Genomic DNA, 17,740 nt, shown 5'->3' on the forward strand with positions numbered 1-17,740 from the left:
CCCTATATCTAACTCGTTCAGTTTTAGGACTTACAACAAACCGTTATGTGGACAAAACTATAATACTCTCGTTGCGAGAGTATAAAAATTAATTTAAATATCCTGTCCCTCCAAGTTTTTAAACGAAAGAAATGTTTTGAAATATATTAAAATTTCACAGAACTGCTTTTTTTATTTTAAAATAAGCATTAAGAAGTTTCTCTCTTTCGCCACTAACATTACCTCACATGAAAATATCTCTCTTAAGTGGAGTATACAGAACGAAGTTGCGCAAGGGTAACTCTGGATTTGTGCGGCAACTCCAGCTTGTCGTCTGCAATGGGTATAGGTTTGACTCCAAAGATATCATTAACTGGGAAAGAAAGGTGACTGTGTGATGTGAATGTGTATGAATTGTAGGAATGAGGTCTTGATGCATTTAGAATACGGTTCTACATCAAGGTTTCGACGACAGCTCTTATGTTATTGAATATTTGGATCTTCCAAGTCACTATGCAATATCGGTTCCATGCCGAAAACAATCGATGTTCATCCTAATCTATCTTAATATTTACGAAATAAAGATTTCTTTCTTCCGTTATGTTTAAACTTGGAAGAAATTTAACTATACTTTAAAAAAAAGGACCAAGCTTGGTAGCGTAGCATAATTCTGGACTAACAACCATTTTTAACATGAATGACCGTTATGAAGTTTATGAATAAAGAAGCTTTACTTATAATGACATATGAGAGCTTATTTAATCGAGTTACTTCGATATAGAAATAGGAATAGGCGATTTCGAATTTGATTTAAAAAAATAAGAAGAGATCGCCTTTACCAGAATAACTGCAACATAAAAGAAGCCTAAGAAGGAGTTTTTATATTGATCTCATTTATGACCCCTAATTGTTTAGAAAAACCTCTCTATCAACAGCCATAAATACAGTATACTTCACTTCATCCATATTTTATTGGCCACTCAAAAGCTTACAAATGCTTTATTTATAATTTTATGTTTTTTTTTTCCTTCTCTTAAAGCTAATTTTTGCTGCAGTTTCACTTTCATCATTGGAATTAAAAGCAAAAATTTTAAAAATTCTCACCATGTCCTTGTCAGCATAATTTCGCTTACACACATCATACAGAAATTTATACCCGTACGAAGTAGAACGGTTAGAAAATACCTTTGAAAATACGTTGAAGGACAAGACAAACCAAACACAAACCAAATTTCTTATAGAATTCAGTTGAAATTATGTGCAGCAGTATTCAATGTCACTTTAAGCTAAAATATTTGAAATTTTTCAAAAGAGAAAAACAATAATAAAACTACAGAGAATAAATGAATACATTATCATGAGTCAATGATAAATATAAAGACTGTTCAAGGCTTTTATAATTTTCCGCTCACAGTAGTGAGTTTTTTAATATAGTAGGTTGCCATCAGCTCGGAAATGAATATTCGTTTGGAAATCCAGTATTTATTTTATATTAGAAATGTCGTAATGTTCTCGTAAAAACTATGGAGGAGTTACCAACATGGGCGACCACAGGGGGGGGGGGGGGGGGCTAACTAGGGCCACTGCCCGCCTTTACAATTTGAGAGAAAACAATTATTTCAAATTGAAATACAAAAGTACATTCATATTTTTTAATAATTTTTTGTTTAATATTAGTATAATTACAAAAAATAACTTTGGACTTTTGGCTTTGGACGGCCAATCACTCTAATAATAACACTACACAACACGTAAAATTACACTGGGGTGCGACGAATATCAACATTGAAAAGCTGTGGTTTTAACTTTAAAGGCGTGGCACGAAAAATAAAAAAACAGCCGTTCCTGTGACCTTTTTTGGTCAATGCATCATAAAAGATATTATTTTCAAGGTTTTGGCATATATTAAGCACTCGATTCGTAGAATAGTCTACAGCGCTTAAAACTGTATATTCCATTATAAAGGTTTTAACTAAATATACGAGATACAGGTAGGGATGCAAACGATGTATCGATGTTTTTGAAAAATCGATGTTTTTGTCAAAAAGCATCGATGTTAGCCATCGATGTCTCGAATCTAAGAACATCGATGCATCGATGTCACTTTCAACGATGTTTTATGTCGATGTTTTATATAACAATTTTACTTCACACCTTCACACTCTTTCGGGTATTAACCCGAAACCCTCTATTTGGATACGGATAATTCGTTAAGGGAATGTGCGCTTTGACCTGCGGTTACTTTTATGATTTATTTATACAATTTACATAATTCTGGCGTAGGCCATTGCGTTTGATCAGAGATTCAAATTACTTCATTTTAAAGATGCTAGGGCTAAAGGATATACTTTTTTTTTGTTTCATAGAAAATTAATCGCGCTGATACAACAGCATCTTCGGATGAGTGTGAAACAGAATACTCGTTTGATGTTTGGAACCAGAACAAACATTTGGTCCACCAAAAGGTGAAATGTAAGCTGTCAAATTTATCTACAATTACAGGGAAGGAAGGTTGAAGAGAAAATGCATCTCGGCTGTTACCCCTACCAATCAGAAGCCAATAGAGTTTGGGTTGACAGGAATACTGTGTTTCCGGAGTTGTATAAATAGGCTTATTAATATTTACACATTGTAGCCTTCGAGTAAACGACTGTTTTCTAAACCCAGGGCAACTATCACGCAGAAGTAAAATCGAAAAGAAATGACAGTGAAAAAAATTCCATATCGTTGTTTTGAAATTCTGTTATTTATTGAGAAAAAACTTTAACAGACATATAATGCTAAGTGAAATAAAATGTATCAACTTAAGGCATACTACATTTCACTTATTTATGCTTCTGCTTCTGTATCCCTTAGCTTTTCAGACTAAATTTAAAATAAATTAAAATAAGTTCAAAAATACATCGATGTTTCGATGTATCGATGTTTTAATGGCCGATGTTTTTGATTTCGATGGGTTTTGAAGAAACATCGATACATCGAACCATCGATGTTTCATTTTACGATGTTTGCATCCCTAGATACAGGCCACGATAGTCGAAAGATTATCGAAAATGAGATTCGACACATTTTAATAACCAATGGGTACATAGTTCCTAGTATTTGGACTTAATCTATAGCTTAGGCTTAGATCTAAACATTTGGTAAAAAAACTCATAAACAATTAAAAAAAAACTCAACTAGGTTTCGAGAAATTTCACTTTAAAATCCAAAAAATTGGGTATAATTACAGAGTAATGTGTAGGTAAAAAACAGAAGCTATGAATAAAAACGAGACGGTTGACGATCGTCGTAGCACAATAAAACAACAACAAAGTGGGCAAATATTTCTGTATTTAAGTAATATCTGCACTTGTAAACAAAAACTTTACTTCAATATTAATCATATTCATGTATGTTTTGTTATAAAATTTCTAAGGCTTTATATTTTAAATGGTGTAAGGATATTTTCCTCATTTGTATGATTTTATTATAGGGAATTTAAAATAAAACATTTATTCGCTTATTATCAAGCAGCGATTTAAAACTTGTGCAAGAATTCAATTTGCTCAGTACATTCATACCGACGAAAATTGGGAAAACTATTAAATAATAAATGCATTTGCAAATGAAATTTTATGTAATGTGAAATGAATATATAATAATACAAATAAAATATATGCATATACAAAGCTTTGCAGATATTTTTAGCTCTTCCATATACAACTGCCACCATAGAAAGATCATTCAGCACTTTACGGCGAATGAAAACATGGTTAAGGTCAACAATGGCTGAAAATCGTTTAAATGGTTTGTTCTGTATGATTATTATTTTTTTTATTTTTTAATTACTCTTTTTCTATTTGAATGTCTTTGCATGTTGAGCATACACAGAAGAGCCGTAAATGACGACAAGCAATTTATTGATAAGGTTCTCACGAAATTCGCGGAAGAAAATAGAAGGCTTCTATTAAATTAAAAAAATAAAAATAAAATAGATTTGCCCCCCTTTTAGTCATTTTCTGCGGACGCCCATGGTTACCAAAAAACAATTTCGATTTAAATTTTTTGATACGTCTTTTTTTTGCAAAAATATCGATGAAACCTGTGGTAAAGAAGTCTCAAATAATATTAATAATAATTAAGTCTAAATATTAGGTCTACAACTTTGCTTCCGCCGTTTTTTTTTTTGTAAATTTAAGGCCTTTTTGTATAAAAACGGTTACAAAAATGTTATTCAAAATAATGGCCGTCGCTAGCCATCACTTTTGACCATCTTTCTGGCAGCATGTGTATTCCGTGACGAAAGAACTCCTCATCTTTCGAGTCGATCCAAGTATCAATCCAATTTTTTACTTCTTCATAAGAACGTGTGCCATCGATCGGAACAAGTGGTAGTCAGATGAAGTGGTAGTCGTCTGGAGAATACGGCGGGTGGGGTAAGATCTTCCATTTCAGCGTCTCCAAACATTTTTTGACCACCTTTGCGACGTGAGACCGAGCATTGTCATGCTGGAGAATGACTTTATCGTGTCTTTTGTCGTACTGTGACCGTTTTTCTTTTAGTGCTCGGCTCAAACGCATCAATTGCATTCGGTATCGATCTCCTGTGATGATTTCACTTGGCTTTAGCAACCAATTGAGCATCTTCGAAAATCTTCTCCCTTTGAACCATGCCGGTCTTCGACTTCATACTCACCATTCTTAAAACGTTGAAACCATTCGCAACATGTTCTTTCACTTAGGACAGCCTCGCCGTACGTATCCGAAAGCATTCGATGAACCTCAGCCGCACTTTTTTTGGAATTAAAAAAGAAATGCAAAATTTCCCGCAAATGTCGCGAATTCGCCTCAAAAAGTGTCATTTCCAGTTGAAAATAAGTTTGTAATGCAAACAGATCACTTTAAATATTTTTTTGTGTTAATGTCCAAGATCGATATAAAACGATTTAATCGACCAGTGCTTGACCGAAGAGACATCTATTGGAAAAGCGGAAGCAAAGTTGTAGTCCTAATAAATAAATACTGAAGGTGCAAGTATACAATAAACCAATCCACTTTGTTCTGAACTTATATACTGATAATCTCTGTACAGAAACTAGATGCCTTTGCTCTAAAAGACTTAACTACTTCCCTCTTGAAAGAGCACCGTTTTAGTACTATGTAACAATCTAATTTTTTTTCCATTAAACAAAAAATGGTCTATATTTATTACAATTAGACTTATAAGTCCACAGAGATACATACATGGATTCATGAACCCGCCGATTCTTGTCAACTCCATATGAAGTGGCCAAAATTTGCTTCATACTACATAATGATGGGTTATCATCGTCTAATTGGATTCATTTTATTTTATCAAGTAAGCGAATATGTAAATGAGAAGGAGAATTAGACTAATAGCACTACCATAACTTTAAATGTCCTTTTCCGCTCTTCGAATATCTATAAGGGGGTTAAGCTTGAAATTTAACAAGTAGTAACAATCCAATCACCCTTTTGTATTCTTTGTTTGCTAAAAGATATAAGAAAATATTTATTTTAATTTGAAATTACGGAAATTAATTACTAACAGAAATTTCCGGCTATCGCTAAAAGCCAAATTAAAAACTATACACAAAGATTTTATATACATATAAAAAAGAAAATATTTATATTATTTTTTAATAGAAACCAAATCTTTATTTTAGCGATAAATCGAATAAGAGCCTTTACCAATTGGATAATATTTGCAAACACTTTGGGATACCACTGCACAAACATGTATATTTGAAAACCACTGTATGTTTCGTATCAACTGCGCATAAACACTAGCCTTCTCTGTCTCGCTGCTATATTCAGCAATATGCACCCGTTCACTGTGTATACACGGTGACACAGCTGCAGTCAAAGAATTTCATGCTGCTGTCAGATTTTCCCAATTGACAAGCGCGGTGCCAATTTCTGTCCAAGTTTTTGTGTATTCTCTCTGTTATAGAATTGTGTTTTTCTATAAGGTTTTCTTAAACGAATTCACGATAAAATTTTGCATAAACAATATTGCTATGGCACAAGTGTAAAAATGTAAGGAAAACTGCGGATATACCTATTAATCTTTGGATAATATAAACGGGCAAAAAATTGACTACGACAAGCGGTAGACAGGCAAACCAACCAACCAACCGTCTTTTGTGACAGATCGAAAATCGATTTTTTCATGCCAGATTCATAAGAAATTTTCACTGCTCATCTATACGACGTCGAAGAAAAGTGGTTGGTAGCAATTTGTTGTAGATTTTCATATGCAATTTATTGAAAACAAAGTAATTTTAACTTAAATTGCATATGAAAATAGTATTTGGCATATATTTGACGTTAACGCGCTTTACATTACAGCGCCCAACAAAAATAAAAACACTATCTGCACCCGGCATATAATGGAAAAGTAGCGTTAAGTTAAAAGAGTTCACAAATCAACAAAACAAAAACCAAATAAAATATTTTAAGCGATATAGCACCACAATTTCGTAGAGCAACAATATTTTTGAACAAAAACACAGCAACACATACGAATACGTGCGTTTACAGCATTTGCGGCTAAATCAATAATCCATCATTTCAACACCCGAGCCACCACACATAACAACAAATCGAATCAGACAGTCGTTGCATTTGCAATTTTTTTGGCGTTACAAAAATTTCGTATAACAAAGGTAAGAACAGTAACAAAAAAAAATTATAATAATAAGGTCAAATAAGGACTATGCAGCAAAAGAATATGCCGCATTGCCCTCAAAATAACAAAAAGTACAAGTGTATATGAAATCAATTTGTCAGTTGGTGCGCATTCTATATGCATATGTATGTATGTATGTACTCTGGAAATTATTGTATGTACATAAGGCGGCCGGCACGACAGTAGCATAATAGTCGTGCAGCCACACGAAGAAACTGCGCCGACCAAAAAACGCTATGGATTTGGCCCTTTTTAAATTTTTGGTAATTTAAACAATTATAATCACAACTGTATTGATTTAAAACGTAGATAGAGTAACTGATTAAATAGATTAAATACATACACCGTTAATAGGTTAATATTAATTACAATACATATTAATTAATTGATAACCAGTTAAGAATTGATAAAGTTAAATATTGATTTGTTATACCTTTCTATTGTGCAGAGTGGTTTGTAAGTGTACGAGTATAGTGCAATTTTCACTTTGTTATTATCTAATTATTATATAGTATGCTTTAATAATCTAATTCTGTTGAAATTATGACAATTATGGTTCTAAGAAAAGTAATTATGACGCTGCTCATGAGAAAGTTGCACTAACATTGACTATTGAATCACCAAAGCGTGAAATCAAATTAGAAAGTAATATTATATTAGCAACATTTAATGCGAAATATTTTTCGTTTAAGTAAACCATTGTTGCTTTTAAAAATTTATATTTCACCATGTTGGAAATATAATGTTAATTTAAATATCGTATAGTTTAATACTGGCATATAATTGTAAACTGTGGAGTTTTCGCAAATTTAGTTTTATTATGATTTTTTTTTTTATATTATTATTAATATTAATAATATTAATATTATAATGTTATTTTTTTATTAATATTACAATATTATTTTGTTTTAGTAATATTATTTTTATTTTTTATTAATATTAGTATTTTTTAATTAATATTATTATAATTTTATTTATTTATATTATACTAAAACTCTTTCTGACTTTATCTTCAACAGCATCATATCCCACACAATTTGAGCCACATCATCGTAAGTCATCAACCCATATTTATTTGCAACGAAAAATGAACGTGTGAATTGAAAACAACAACTTTAAAACACCAAAAAAAAACAACTTTATTACCGAAGAGCAAAAATAGTAAATAAACCAAAAGCAATGAGTTCCCGACATTACACTATCGAAGTGGGGGACACGAATTTTACGATTCTTAATCGTTATACAAATTTGAAACCGATCGGTTCCGGTGCTCAGGGTATAGTATGTGCCGCCTATGATACTGTGACCGAGCAAAATGTTGCCATTAAAAAGTTATCACGACCATTCCAAAATGTAACACACGCTAAGCGGGCTTATAGGGAGTTTAAGCTAATGAAGCTGGTAAATCATAAGAATATTATCGGTTTACTTAATGCATTTACACCACAACGTAGCTTGGAGGAATTTCAAGATGTTTACCTTGTTATGGAGCTCATGGATGCAAATCTTTGCCAAGTCATACAAATGGATTTGGATCATGATCGTATGTCGTATTTGTTATATCAAATGTTATGCGGTATAAAGCATTTACACCTAGCCGGCATTATACATAGAGATTTAAAGCCATCAAATATTGTAGTTAAGGCCGATTGCACATTGAAAATTTTAGATTTCGGTTTGGCACGCACCGCTGGTACGACATTCATGATGACACCATATGTGGTAACACGTTATTATCGTGCACCTGAAGTCATTTTGGGTATGGGCTATACAGAGAATGTGGATATTTGGTCTGTGGGCTGTATTATGGGTGAAATGATAAGGGGTGGTGTACTATTCCCCGGCACTGATCATATTGATCAATGGAATAAAATTATCGAACAATTGGGTACTCCGTCTACATCATTTATGCAGCGTTTGCAACCAACTGTCCGTAATTATGTCGAGAATCGACCACGTTATTCTGGTTATTCATTCGATCGCTTATTCCCGGATGTACTCTTTCCAAATGATAATAATGAGCAAAGTCGACGAAAGGCATCGGAGGCACGTGATTTACTTAGTCGTATGCTAGTGATTGATCCCGAACAACGTATTTCGGTGGAGCAAGCACTATTACATAGTTATATAAATGTTTGGTATGATGCTGAAGAGGTCAATGCACCGGCACCCGAACCATATGATCATAGCGTCGATGAGAGAGAACATACCGTCGAACAGTGGAAGCGACTTATATACGAAGAAGTTATGGATTATGAAGCGCATAATACTAATGCACCCGTAAATACTACACGGTAGACCCTGAATTAATTAGGCATGGCATACTAATGCTTCTGAGCAACTCTTAATGTATATAAAATATAAGAACAATAAAAGCATTAATACTTTCAAAATAATAAAGTAAAAATAAATAAATAAAGTAAATAAACATAAAATATTAGAGATCAGCTTGTTTCGCCTCTCAAAAACAAAAAAAAAGGGTTCAAAATATATGTTCTTATTTGCAAAAGTGCATAAAAAAAGCGGAAAGTGATTTTTTCTAGTAAAGAAATGATATTCAATTTGAAATGGCGAATGTAATGAAAAGAGTACAATACATAAATACATATTTCTAACAAGTGTTTGCTACATAAAAAAAAATATAATTACGAGAACCACAAATAAAAACAAAAACAAAAAAAGTAAAAAATTATGGCCAGAACGTAGTAAGTGTAATACATTATTGAAGAATAAATAAATATCCACGATATCTTAAAATTACAAGCGCAGCGTAAACTATTTAATTGGGCACATGGCACAGAAAGCGGGTATAATTAAAAAAAAAATCCAAATTTCGAACCAAAATTAATAGTTGAATGGAAAATTTTGAAATTTTTTGATAAAAATACATATAACACGATACATACATATTAGCTGTAAACAATGGGGAATCAAACTTAACAAAACATATTTATATTGTTTCCTTTCAAAATAGCAGAGCTACAAAAATACATTTATAATTAGTATGCTTCAAGTATTATGTTTATTAAATTAGGTCGTAGTACCGTTTACTATAGTTAACATATAAGAAATACGTATACACCAACAACCATTTCTAACTAGTGTTTTGTTTATGCGGCTATTTTTAGAACAAAGCGTAGACAACGTAGAGATTTTTAAATTATTCCATAGAAAATATTTAGAAGCAGTCGTCTGACTACTTTTCTGTGTAAATATGTATGTTTGTAAGATGCGTTGAAGTGGAAGAGAAATTGTACACCAGATTATTGGAGGGTGGATTGGGTAATAGACACACTCTTGTACGTAGATATGCACTTATGTATGGATGTATGTATGTATATAAAACAGTAAAATATCTGTGTTCATGGATTGTACGTAATGGTATGCATAGTTGAGCTTCCTGAATTTGTACGTTTAGCACATACATAAATATTTTAGGTTTGATAAACTGATTAAGGTTTTCACACGTTTTTAGATTCGGCTCAGTAGGTTATGTTTGTAGTTAAGGTTGATTGGATAAATTTAAAACAGCGCTAAATGAAAGGGTATTGTTTGCGCTTAAATTTTATTTAATTGAGAATACGTTAAATAGATGACAGGTATTAATTAATTCTCAAATTCACTTTATGGATATGTGAAATATCTTTGGATGGTTTGGTATCAAGTAATTCAAATGATATTTTACACTGATGTTAACTGATCTTAATAAACTACTTGGAACTCACAGTAATTGAACCGAGATGTATTCGCCAAACATTCGAATAAGCTTCACGGTTGGGAAGATCAAATTCTTGGCAGTGGAGAGTTTTCCCACTAACAGTCAAACCTTTCTTAGCTAATTTATAGTAACTATAAAAGTAAATACAATATTCACGTCTAAGCTGCTGGCCAGAGCTTCACTTGGAAGAGCATTTATAGGAATCATAATTGTATTTGATACAATAAGATTATTTACTTTTTATTTTTTCTTTTCATATGCAGTTGAACTTCCATAACTTGAACTCTTGAATTCGCAATGGAAACCAAATTTCATAAAAATTATCTCTCGTAACTCGGAAGTCTCTCTAACTCGAAGTTTTTTTGTGTTATGGTGATTCGACTTAGGGACTTCAACTGTATATTACTACAAATTGAGAGTTCGTATATGTAGGAACAGTTGATCGTACGTTTGCAGCATCGAAGTTATAATTGGAAACATTTATAGTACTTACTTCAGTGATGCAATGTATGCTCCAAGATTGATCCTCAGGCTTTCAGCTAATGTAAATTCACTCAATTTAAGTAAAAACACAATTTAATAACATACAACGAATGAAAACTCTGTAGGCTAAAACGCATTTTTTCACGACCACTTTTTGCATATTTTTCACTGCATTTTGCATTTTCATATGCTGCCCAATTTCACTACACAACTTGTATTTCATTTTTAACACTTTAACACATATTTTCTTGCACATTTTGTTAGAATTTACACTTAAATACATATTTTTACACTACATTAGAAAATTTTCACTTGCTATTCAGAAAATAACGCGGGTAACTGTTTTTCTTGTAGCGGAAGATGCAACTGATCATTTGCTAGGGTTGCCAAAAATTCTTTATGCAATTAAATAATGCATTTTTAGCAGGAACCGGAACACTTGTTGTTGTTTAGAATTTAAATTTTAAGCTAAAAGTAAGTATTTGATAGTTCTAATTAAATTTAGAAATTTAAAAAATATTAAATTTCAGTATTTTAAATAAATTTATGTCATGAAACGAAAACATATTAGAATTAAAATTTGAAATTTTATAGTCATAAATAATATTAACGAGGAGATTCTAAGTTATTGTGTATAGTAAAAGTCCATTTTATATGCTTAGGAAAGTTTAAGCGGAGCTCAATTTCAAGTTTTGCCAAATATGTTAGAAATAAAAATTTAAGAATATAGTTTTTTAAATTATTTGTATATTTACATTGTGGTATATAACTGTTTGCAACTTTTCTCTCAATATTATATAACATACATATATTTAATCTATATTTAAGTCGTGTATAAACTTTCGCCTACTGATATAAATGTTTATCAGCCACTGTATCATTTCGGCTATAACCGCGTAAGCGGTGTCTACGCCAGTCAAGAAGAAGAAGTATCATTGCCTCTCAAACTGTATATTGGTTGTAAACACTGCTTAATGCTTTCTATTTGGCTAAGTAATTTATTTAATTTAATTTATTTAGTATTAACTTCGGGTTCTTTCTCTTTGAATTGCTTAATTCGGGCCTTAATACGAACGAATATAAGTTTTTGCGATTGCTTAGAGAGGAAAATTATTGTTTACATAAACTGAAGTAAATATAAGGATATGTAGTGCAGCTCCTCTCAAAAATTTTTAGTTCTTCGAAGTCAAGGAAATTTTTTTTTATATAAATGGTTTTGAGAGCCACTGAATTATAAGGAAATGTAGTGCAGCTCCTCTCAAAGTTTTTAATTATTCGAAGTCAGCTGTTCCTGGCAGGAAAACGAAAAAGTTAAATCTGAAGTCACATCCGCAGAGTATTTCAAATTTGTTAAAATTGTAATAATCTCTCTGATTAATGTGTCTAAATACGGTTATATTATTGTTAAATATAAAGCGTGTGAGTGTTAAATGTGTTAAGTGAATAGTTCAGTGGTGAAAAGATATATATATATGGAAAGCAAATCAAGTGAGGTCTTCTAAATTTGCCGAAATTGCAATTTAGACTTTTCTAAAGGCAGAAAACAATCTTTCGGTAAATATGTGTATTAATAAATTGAAGATTATTAGTAAGAAATCTAACGATGTTTTTGAATATGTTGCAAAGGAGTCCCAATCTTCAATCAAAGTGTTGCAAGTATTTAATGGAAGCAGCTCAAAAATTTTTAGTTTCCTTCAGGTGAGTGCTTTTTATTTCGATGTATTGGTACTCAAATAATTTCTATTTAAATTATATTTCTTTGTGCATGATTTATGTTTTGTTGAAATGAACATTGGAAGTGGAAGTGTATTTAGGCAATCTATTTTGTGGTGTCACAAAATTGGTGAATATAACAAAACTAATTCAATAACACAGTTAAAAATGAATGTTATGAATCCCCTGAACGCTCGATACAACGTAATCTTACACAAATGCTATCCCAGCACCGTATATATGCTTGATAACTTTAGCACTAACCCCGGGGTTTTTGACATCAATAATTTTATTCATACAGCTGTGTAAACAGTAGCCTCACGATACACGAATCTGTTAATAATACAATGAAAGACTTGTAGTATTGTGGACAGCAGGGTATAAATCGGCCATAACTGATGTATAGTTGAAAAGAAGTGTATATATATAGATATTATATACTATATACTTCCATACATATGCAAGCTAAACGTTTTAAATGCAATATTTTAGCTGCATTATACCTTTTGTATTTTTAAATGTAATTTACAGCGCTCCAGAAAAATTAAAAAAAATCTTCTTAAACAGCATGTACATAATAAATATGTATTTATATGTATATGTATGCATGATACAGTGATATATAAAACAGTTGTCCGCCAACTTTTATGCATTTTCCATTCAACTTGTTCCATTTTGAAGACAAAAACGTGAGTTAATAATACATTTTGATTAAAATGAAATAATAATTAATTCAATATATAAAAATATTTCAATTGTTCGGCATAAAATCACACGTTTAGTTTATAGCTTGAACAGTCGCCGTGTAAAAACTGAGTACTCAGTATCAGAGCGCTAAAAATGAATTTCTTAATATATTTCATATTCTTCATTGTATACAGTTTCAATGCTTCCGCACAGCGTTGTGTGCCGCTAGGTGAGTGCAAAAATTGTAGAAAACAATAAAATGAATTAATAAAATTGTTTGTATGAAATAACCTAAATTAAAAAAAAAAATATATATTAAATTATATAAATGTTTTCTAATAATAAAAAATATAAATATTTCTAATCTTCAAAACCATGCTCATAGCCAATTCTACATGCACTGAAGCAGCTAATCCAGGCACTACTGGACCCGGTTGTGTGGCGGGCACTAGATGGTCCTACGATCCAACCAGCAGACAATGCACTCCCTTCACTTATCAGGGCTGTGGCGGTAATACGAATCGTTATTGTTCTCAAGTGGTCTGTGTGCGCAAATGTACTGCCAGGCCGAGGGTTGTTGTTGGTTAAATAAATGAATAAAGCATGTTGAAGAATATATAACCGTTATTTCCTTTTACAGTTTTCTTTTAAATTGTGTATAGAGTGGTGGCAAAAATTGATGACTTTGCAAATGTAGAAATTTCTACAAGCAGAATGACTTTTAGGGCTTATAAAATATAAAGAAATTTAAAGTTATTTGTTAGAAATTGGACATATTTATTTTTAAGAAATTCTTCAAATCAGTTTATTGTAAATACAGTTGAACTTCTCCAACTCGAATCCGCATATTACATAAAAAAAACTTCGAGTTAGAGCGACTTCCGAGTTATGGAAGGTAATTTGTATGAAATTTGGCTTCTATTGCCAATTCAAGAGTTCGAGTTTTGGAGAACTTTGAGTTATAGAAGTTCGAAAGTTTGAAAAAATGATCACGAAACACCTTAGTTTTAGTTTCCTTCCTAAAGTTATTTGTTTTACTCAATATAAAGAATTTTTAAACAAAGTTCGTTTTTGTATGATTTTTTTCTTGTTAATTATTTTGATAGTTTGAATCAGAAAGGTGTCACCTTGGTTCTGGTTCATTTATTTTCATTTCATTTAAGGGATTACACCTTCATCTTTAGAATATTGTTCTAAAATTTCAAGTTGATCCATATAATAGTTTTGGAGATACAGTCTGAAGAAGTTGTGCGCTCCAGGATACCTTCATTGTCACTGAAAACTACTCAACAACACCCATTCTTGATATTATTTTAAATTCTTCCAAACACAATTTACAAGGCTTTGGAAGAAGAATTAGGTTAGGTTCAATAGCTGTTCCCCACGTTGGAAACACATTTAAACCCTAGAACCTAAAAAAAGTGAGATACGTGATACTTTTGCCTAGATATCGGCATAGCGTGGCATTTCAAAAGGAAATGTTGGGAATATTCTACCTCATTCTCTTCCAAGAGGCTTCTGCAGTTGGTGTCACTATAATCCAGTTGGGATAAAGACCTGTTAGAACCCATGTGACTAGGGAAATAATGACTTTGTTGAGGGCGAAGAGTTCCTTAGACCTCTTGCGATTTACCTTACGCCAGAAGGGTCTTGCTACAGAAAAAGTGCTATAGACTGTCCGTTTCCTGAGTTAAGCTGAGGACCTAGCATAGTACCTAGCCTAGTAAGTTCATCAGCCTTGCAATTTCCAGCGATTCTGCTGTGGCCAGGCACTCAAACTAGTCTGATTGCGAAGTGATTCGATGCAACTGTTAGTGAGGAGCTCCAGTCTGGAACGCACAATCAGTGAGCTCAAGGTCGCCTTTTGACTATCAGAGTGGATCGTCACTACTCTGAAGGATGCTGCGTCTTAATGAGAGAGAAGAGTTTTCACATAGCTACAGGACACTGACGAATCGAATAAGATGGAATTTTAAAATAACATTTAGTAGTATTTCAATAAAGTGCTACATGTAATCTTTGTCAAATTTTTGAGATATTACTGAAAGAGATAATAATGTGATAAGGTTGAGAAAAGTGATGGCAGTACATTTCAACTGAGTAGTTCAACCTTAGTCTTTGCGGTAAAAGTTATACTCCGAATTAAAACCTAAACCAAGATGCTATAAGCCTATGAAAACAGTATTTCGGACAGTTTTCTATGTCGCAAACGATCTAGAACTGTAAGTTGTGGTTCCATTAAGATCGTAAGCTTTCAGGATTGTTTCCGTATCGACTATTCACGCAGTTGCATTAGCTCAGGCTTCCGTGAGAACTTCGGAAGCTCATCCAAGTTAGAAATATACTTAAAAAATATATTTTTTAAACTGAAAATTACTCAACACACAATGTTATTTGCGATGCAATTGTTTTATTTTTCGAAATCCGGTTGATTACATTTTAATTTAGTTCGTTTTATTATTCACAGTTATTTTGGCAGGCTGCAAGCGAACAATAACGATTCGAGTTACCGCCACAGCCATTATAATGGAAACTGTAGCATGCATCAGCTCCATAATTGTAATACCATCTAGTGCCACCATAGCAACCACTGCCGCCATAACCACTATGATAACCACCCGAGCAGCTGTAGTATCCTGTAAACGAAAGTAATCAAATTAATATATTTTGTGATTTCAAAAATTACTTGATTTTTACTTACTTGGCGCATTCGGACATTGTGCCTGAGTTTGTCCAAGGAATAGGAAGATCGACAATATTAAGAAGCAAGCGAGAAACTTCATACTGAACACTTGAGTAAGTTGTAGTTAGCTAGTCACAGTAACTGATACGTTTTGCTTTCGAAGTAGTTGCTTTTATACAGAAAGTTGTAATATCTAAAATAATAGTTTCAACATGAATACCTGTTTCCACGTGTAAAATTAACGTATGATTTTTTATTAAATTTCTATTGTTTATATTAATTAAAGACTTATAAATAGCTCAAAGATTAAATACTTATAAATAGCAACATGTGACCCGTTTTCGACAAAATTCGAGTCGTTGCCGTGTATAAGCTCTCATTTTAATTATGTCTCTTCTTCAGTGTTTCATTGCTGCCCTTATTCGGAAGATTGTTTCGACATGAGATGTTGAGATGCAACCCCATACCATAATCGAACCAACACTAGTCTTTCAAGATGTACATCATTACGTTTTCCAAACAAGTTTATATTTGGTTGCCTCAGCAAGCATTTTTCTTTAATTCTGAGAAACCAAGTCTTTTTTCAAATTTAAGCATTTGCTTCTTTATATAAAGTTTCCTTAAAGAGGGTATCTTTTCAGTAATCCTTCGAATCAACTCAACTTTTTGAAGTCGGTCCTGAATTGTAGGACATGAAATAGGAGAATTCAATTCCCTTTTAAAGTCGTAAAAAGATTCTCCTTGTCAGGTTGAAGTTTTGCACTTCCTTCCTATATTTTCGGGAGTTTTCACGAGGTGAAGGGTATTACTTCTTTGTATATTAATAAACAATATAATAATATGTTGAAAAAATGCTCCCAAAAATCAAAAAAATCGGCTTAAACGCTCCACTTTTAAAATACAAAAGTACGAAATAATAAAAAATTTTAATACAAGATTAAAAAAAAAATTAATTCAACATATAAAAATATTTGAAATGTTCGACATAAAATCTCTTCTGAATTTTATTGATTGAACAGTCGCCGTATAAAAACAGAGTCCTCAGTATCAGAGCGCTAAATATGAATTTCTTAATATTTTTCATATTATTAACTGTATACAGTTTCAACACTTCCGCACAGCGTTGTATACCGTTAGGTGAGGGTAAAAAATGAGTATTTCCGAAAAAAATTTTAGATGAAATTAACAATTTCTTAAATAATTTTTTGAATTAAATCTTGTGGTTTTACTTATAAAAGTATCTTGTAATATTAAAATATTTTTCAAAATAAAATTTCAAAACCTTTTCCTAGCTAATTCTACATGCACTGAAGCAGCTAATCCTGGTACAACAGGGTCCGGTTGTGTGGCGCGCATTAGGTGGTCCTACGATCCAACCAGCAGACAATGCACTTCCTTTACTTACCAGGGCTGTGGTGGAAATACGAATCGTTATTGTACGCGAGTGCTATGTCTACGTAAATGTACTGCCAGACCTAGAGTTGTTTGGGGTTGATAATTGAATAAAATTTGCTATAAAAACATACACTATATTTTAAAAGTTCTTGTTATAAATGTGAAGTTAGATTTCGACTATCCTCGATTGTTTACTACTCTCGTATGGAACCGAAATGTTTCTGTCAACACTGAAGTCTGCTGGAGTATTTTCGTAGAAATTGTCATTTAGCTGAAGCTGAAACTTTATTCTCAAGAAACCAATCATATATCATGACAAATTCTTTGCCCTTCAATAACATTGTAGACCCTTCAACTTATGGAAAGCTCAAACTACTTCCTGAAACAC

General features: G+C 32.3%; 3 protein-coding genes across 3 annotated transcripts; 2 read left to right on the forward strand and 1 right to left on the reverse strand.

Moving 5' to 3' along the window:
• The first annotated feature begins 5,855 nt into the window (after positions 1-5,855).
• On the forward strand, positions 5,856-9,284 carry LOC105208501 (stress-activated protein kinase JNK). Its single transcript, XM_011178381.3, has 3 exons — positions 5,856-6,210; positions 6,334-6,650; positions 7,693-9,284. Exon 3 carries the CDS (start codon positions 7,853-7,855, stop codon positions 8,969-8,971), a length of 1,119 nt encoding a protein of 372 aa, XP_011176683.1. The 5' UTR covers positions 5,856-6,210; positions 6,334-6,650; positions 7,693-7,852; the 3' UTR covers positions 8,972-9,284.
• A 3,968-nt stretch (positions 9,285-13,252) lies between these two features.
• LOC105208503 (proteinase inhibitor-like) lies at positions 13,253-13,895 on the forward strand. Its single transcript, XM_011178382.3, has 2 exons — positions 13,253-13,503; positions 13,660-13,895. Exons 1-2 carry the CDS (start codon positions 13,428-13,430, stop codon positions 13,860-13,862), a joined length of 279 nt encoding a protein of 92 aa, XP_011176684.2. The 5' UTR covers positions 13,253-13,427; the 3' UTR covers positions 13,863-13,895.
• A 1,769-nt stretch (positions 13,896-15,664) lies between these two features.
• On the reverse strand, positions 15,665-16,121 carry LOC105208504 (male accessory gland serine protease inhibitor-like). Its single transcript, XM_011178383.2, has 2 exons — positions 15,976-16,121; positions 15,665-15,910 (listed from the first exon to the last, which is right to left on the reverse strand). The coding sequence occupies exons 1-2, from the start codon at positions 16,055-16,057 to the stop codon at positions 15,732-15,734; spliced, it is 261 nt and encodes an 86-aa protein (XP_011176685.1). The 5' UTR covers positions 16,058-16,121; the 3' UTR covers positions 15,665-15,731.
• Between the last annotated feature and the right edge of the window lie 1,619 nt (positions 16,122-17,740).

The sequence above is a fragment of the Zeugodacus cucurbitae genome, chromosome 3 (assembly GCF_028554725.1).
Source record: "Zeugodacus cucurbitae isolate PBARC_wt_2022May chromosome 3, idZeuCucr1.2, whole genome shotgun sequence".
Taxonomy (NCBI): Eukaryota; Metazoa; Arthropoda; class Insecta; order Diptera; family Tephritidae; genus Zeugodacus; species Zeugodacus cucurbitae.

What these genes read in the sequence shown, in the direction of transcription:
- LOC105208501 (XM_011178381.3), top strand. Translation starts at nt 7,853, where the DNA reads ATGAGTTCCCGACATTACACTATCGAAGTGGGGGACACGAATTTTACG.
- LOC105208503 (XM_011178382.3), top strand. Translation starts at nt 13,428, where the DNA reads ATGAATTTCTTAATATATTTCATATTCTTCATTGTATACAGTTTCAAT. An exon ending in ACAGCGTTGTGTGCCGCTAG is followed by an intron (nt 13,504 to 13,659) that starts GTGAGTGCAAAA and finishes CCATGCTCATAG; the next exon opens with CCAATTCTACATGCACTGAA.
- LOC105208504 (XM_011178383.2), bottom strand. Translation starts at nt 16,057, where the DNA reads ATGAAGTTTCTCGCTTGCTTCTTAATATTGTCGATCTTCCTATTCCTT. An exon ending in ACAATGTCCGAATGCGCCAA is followed by an intron (nt 15,911 to 15,975) that starts GTAAGTAAAAAT and finishes TTTCGTTTACAG; the next exon opens with GATACTACAGCTGCTCGGGT.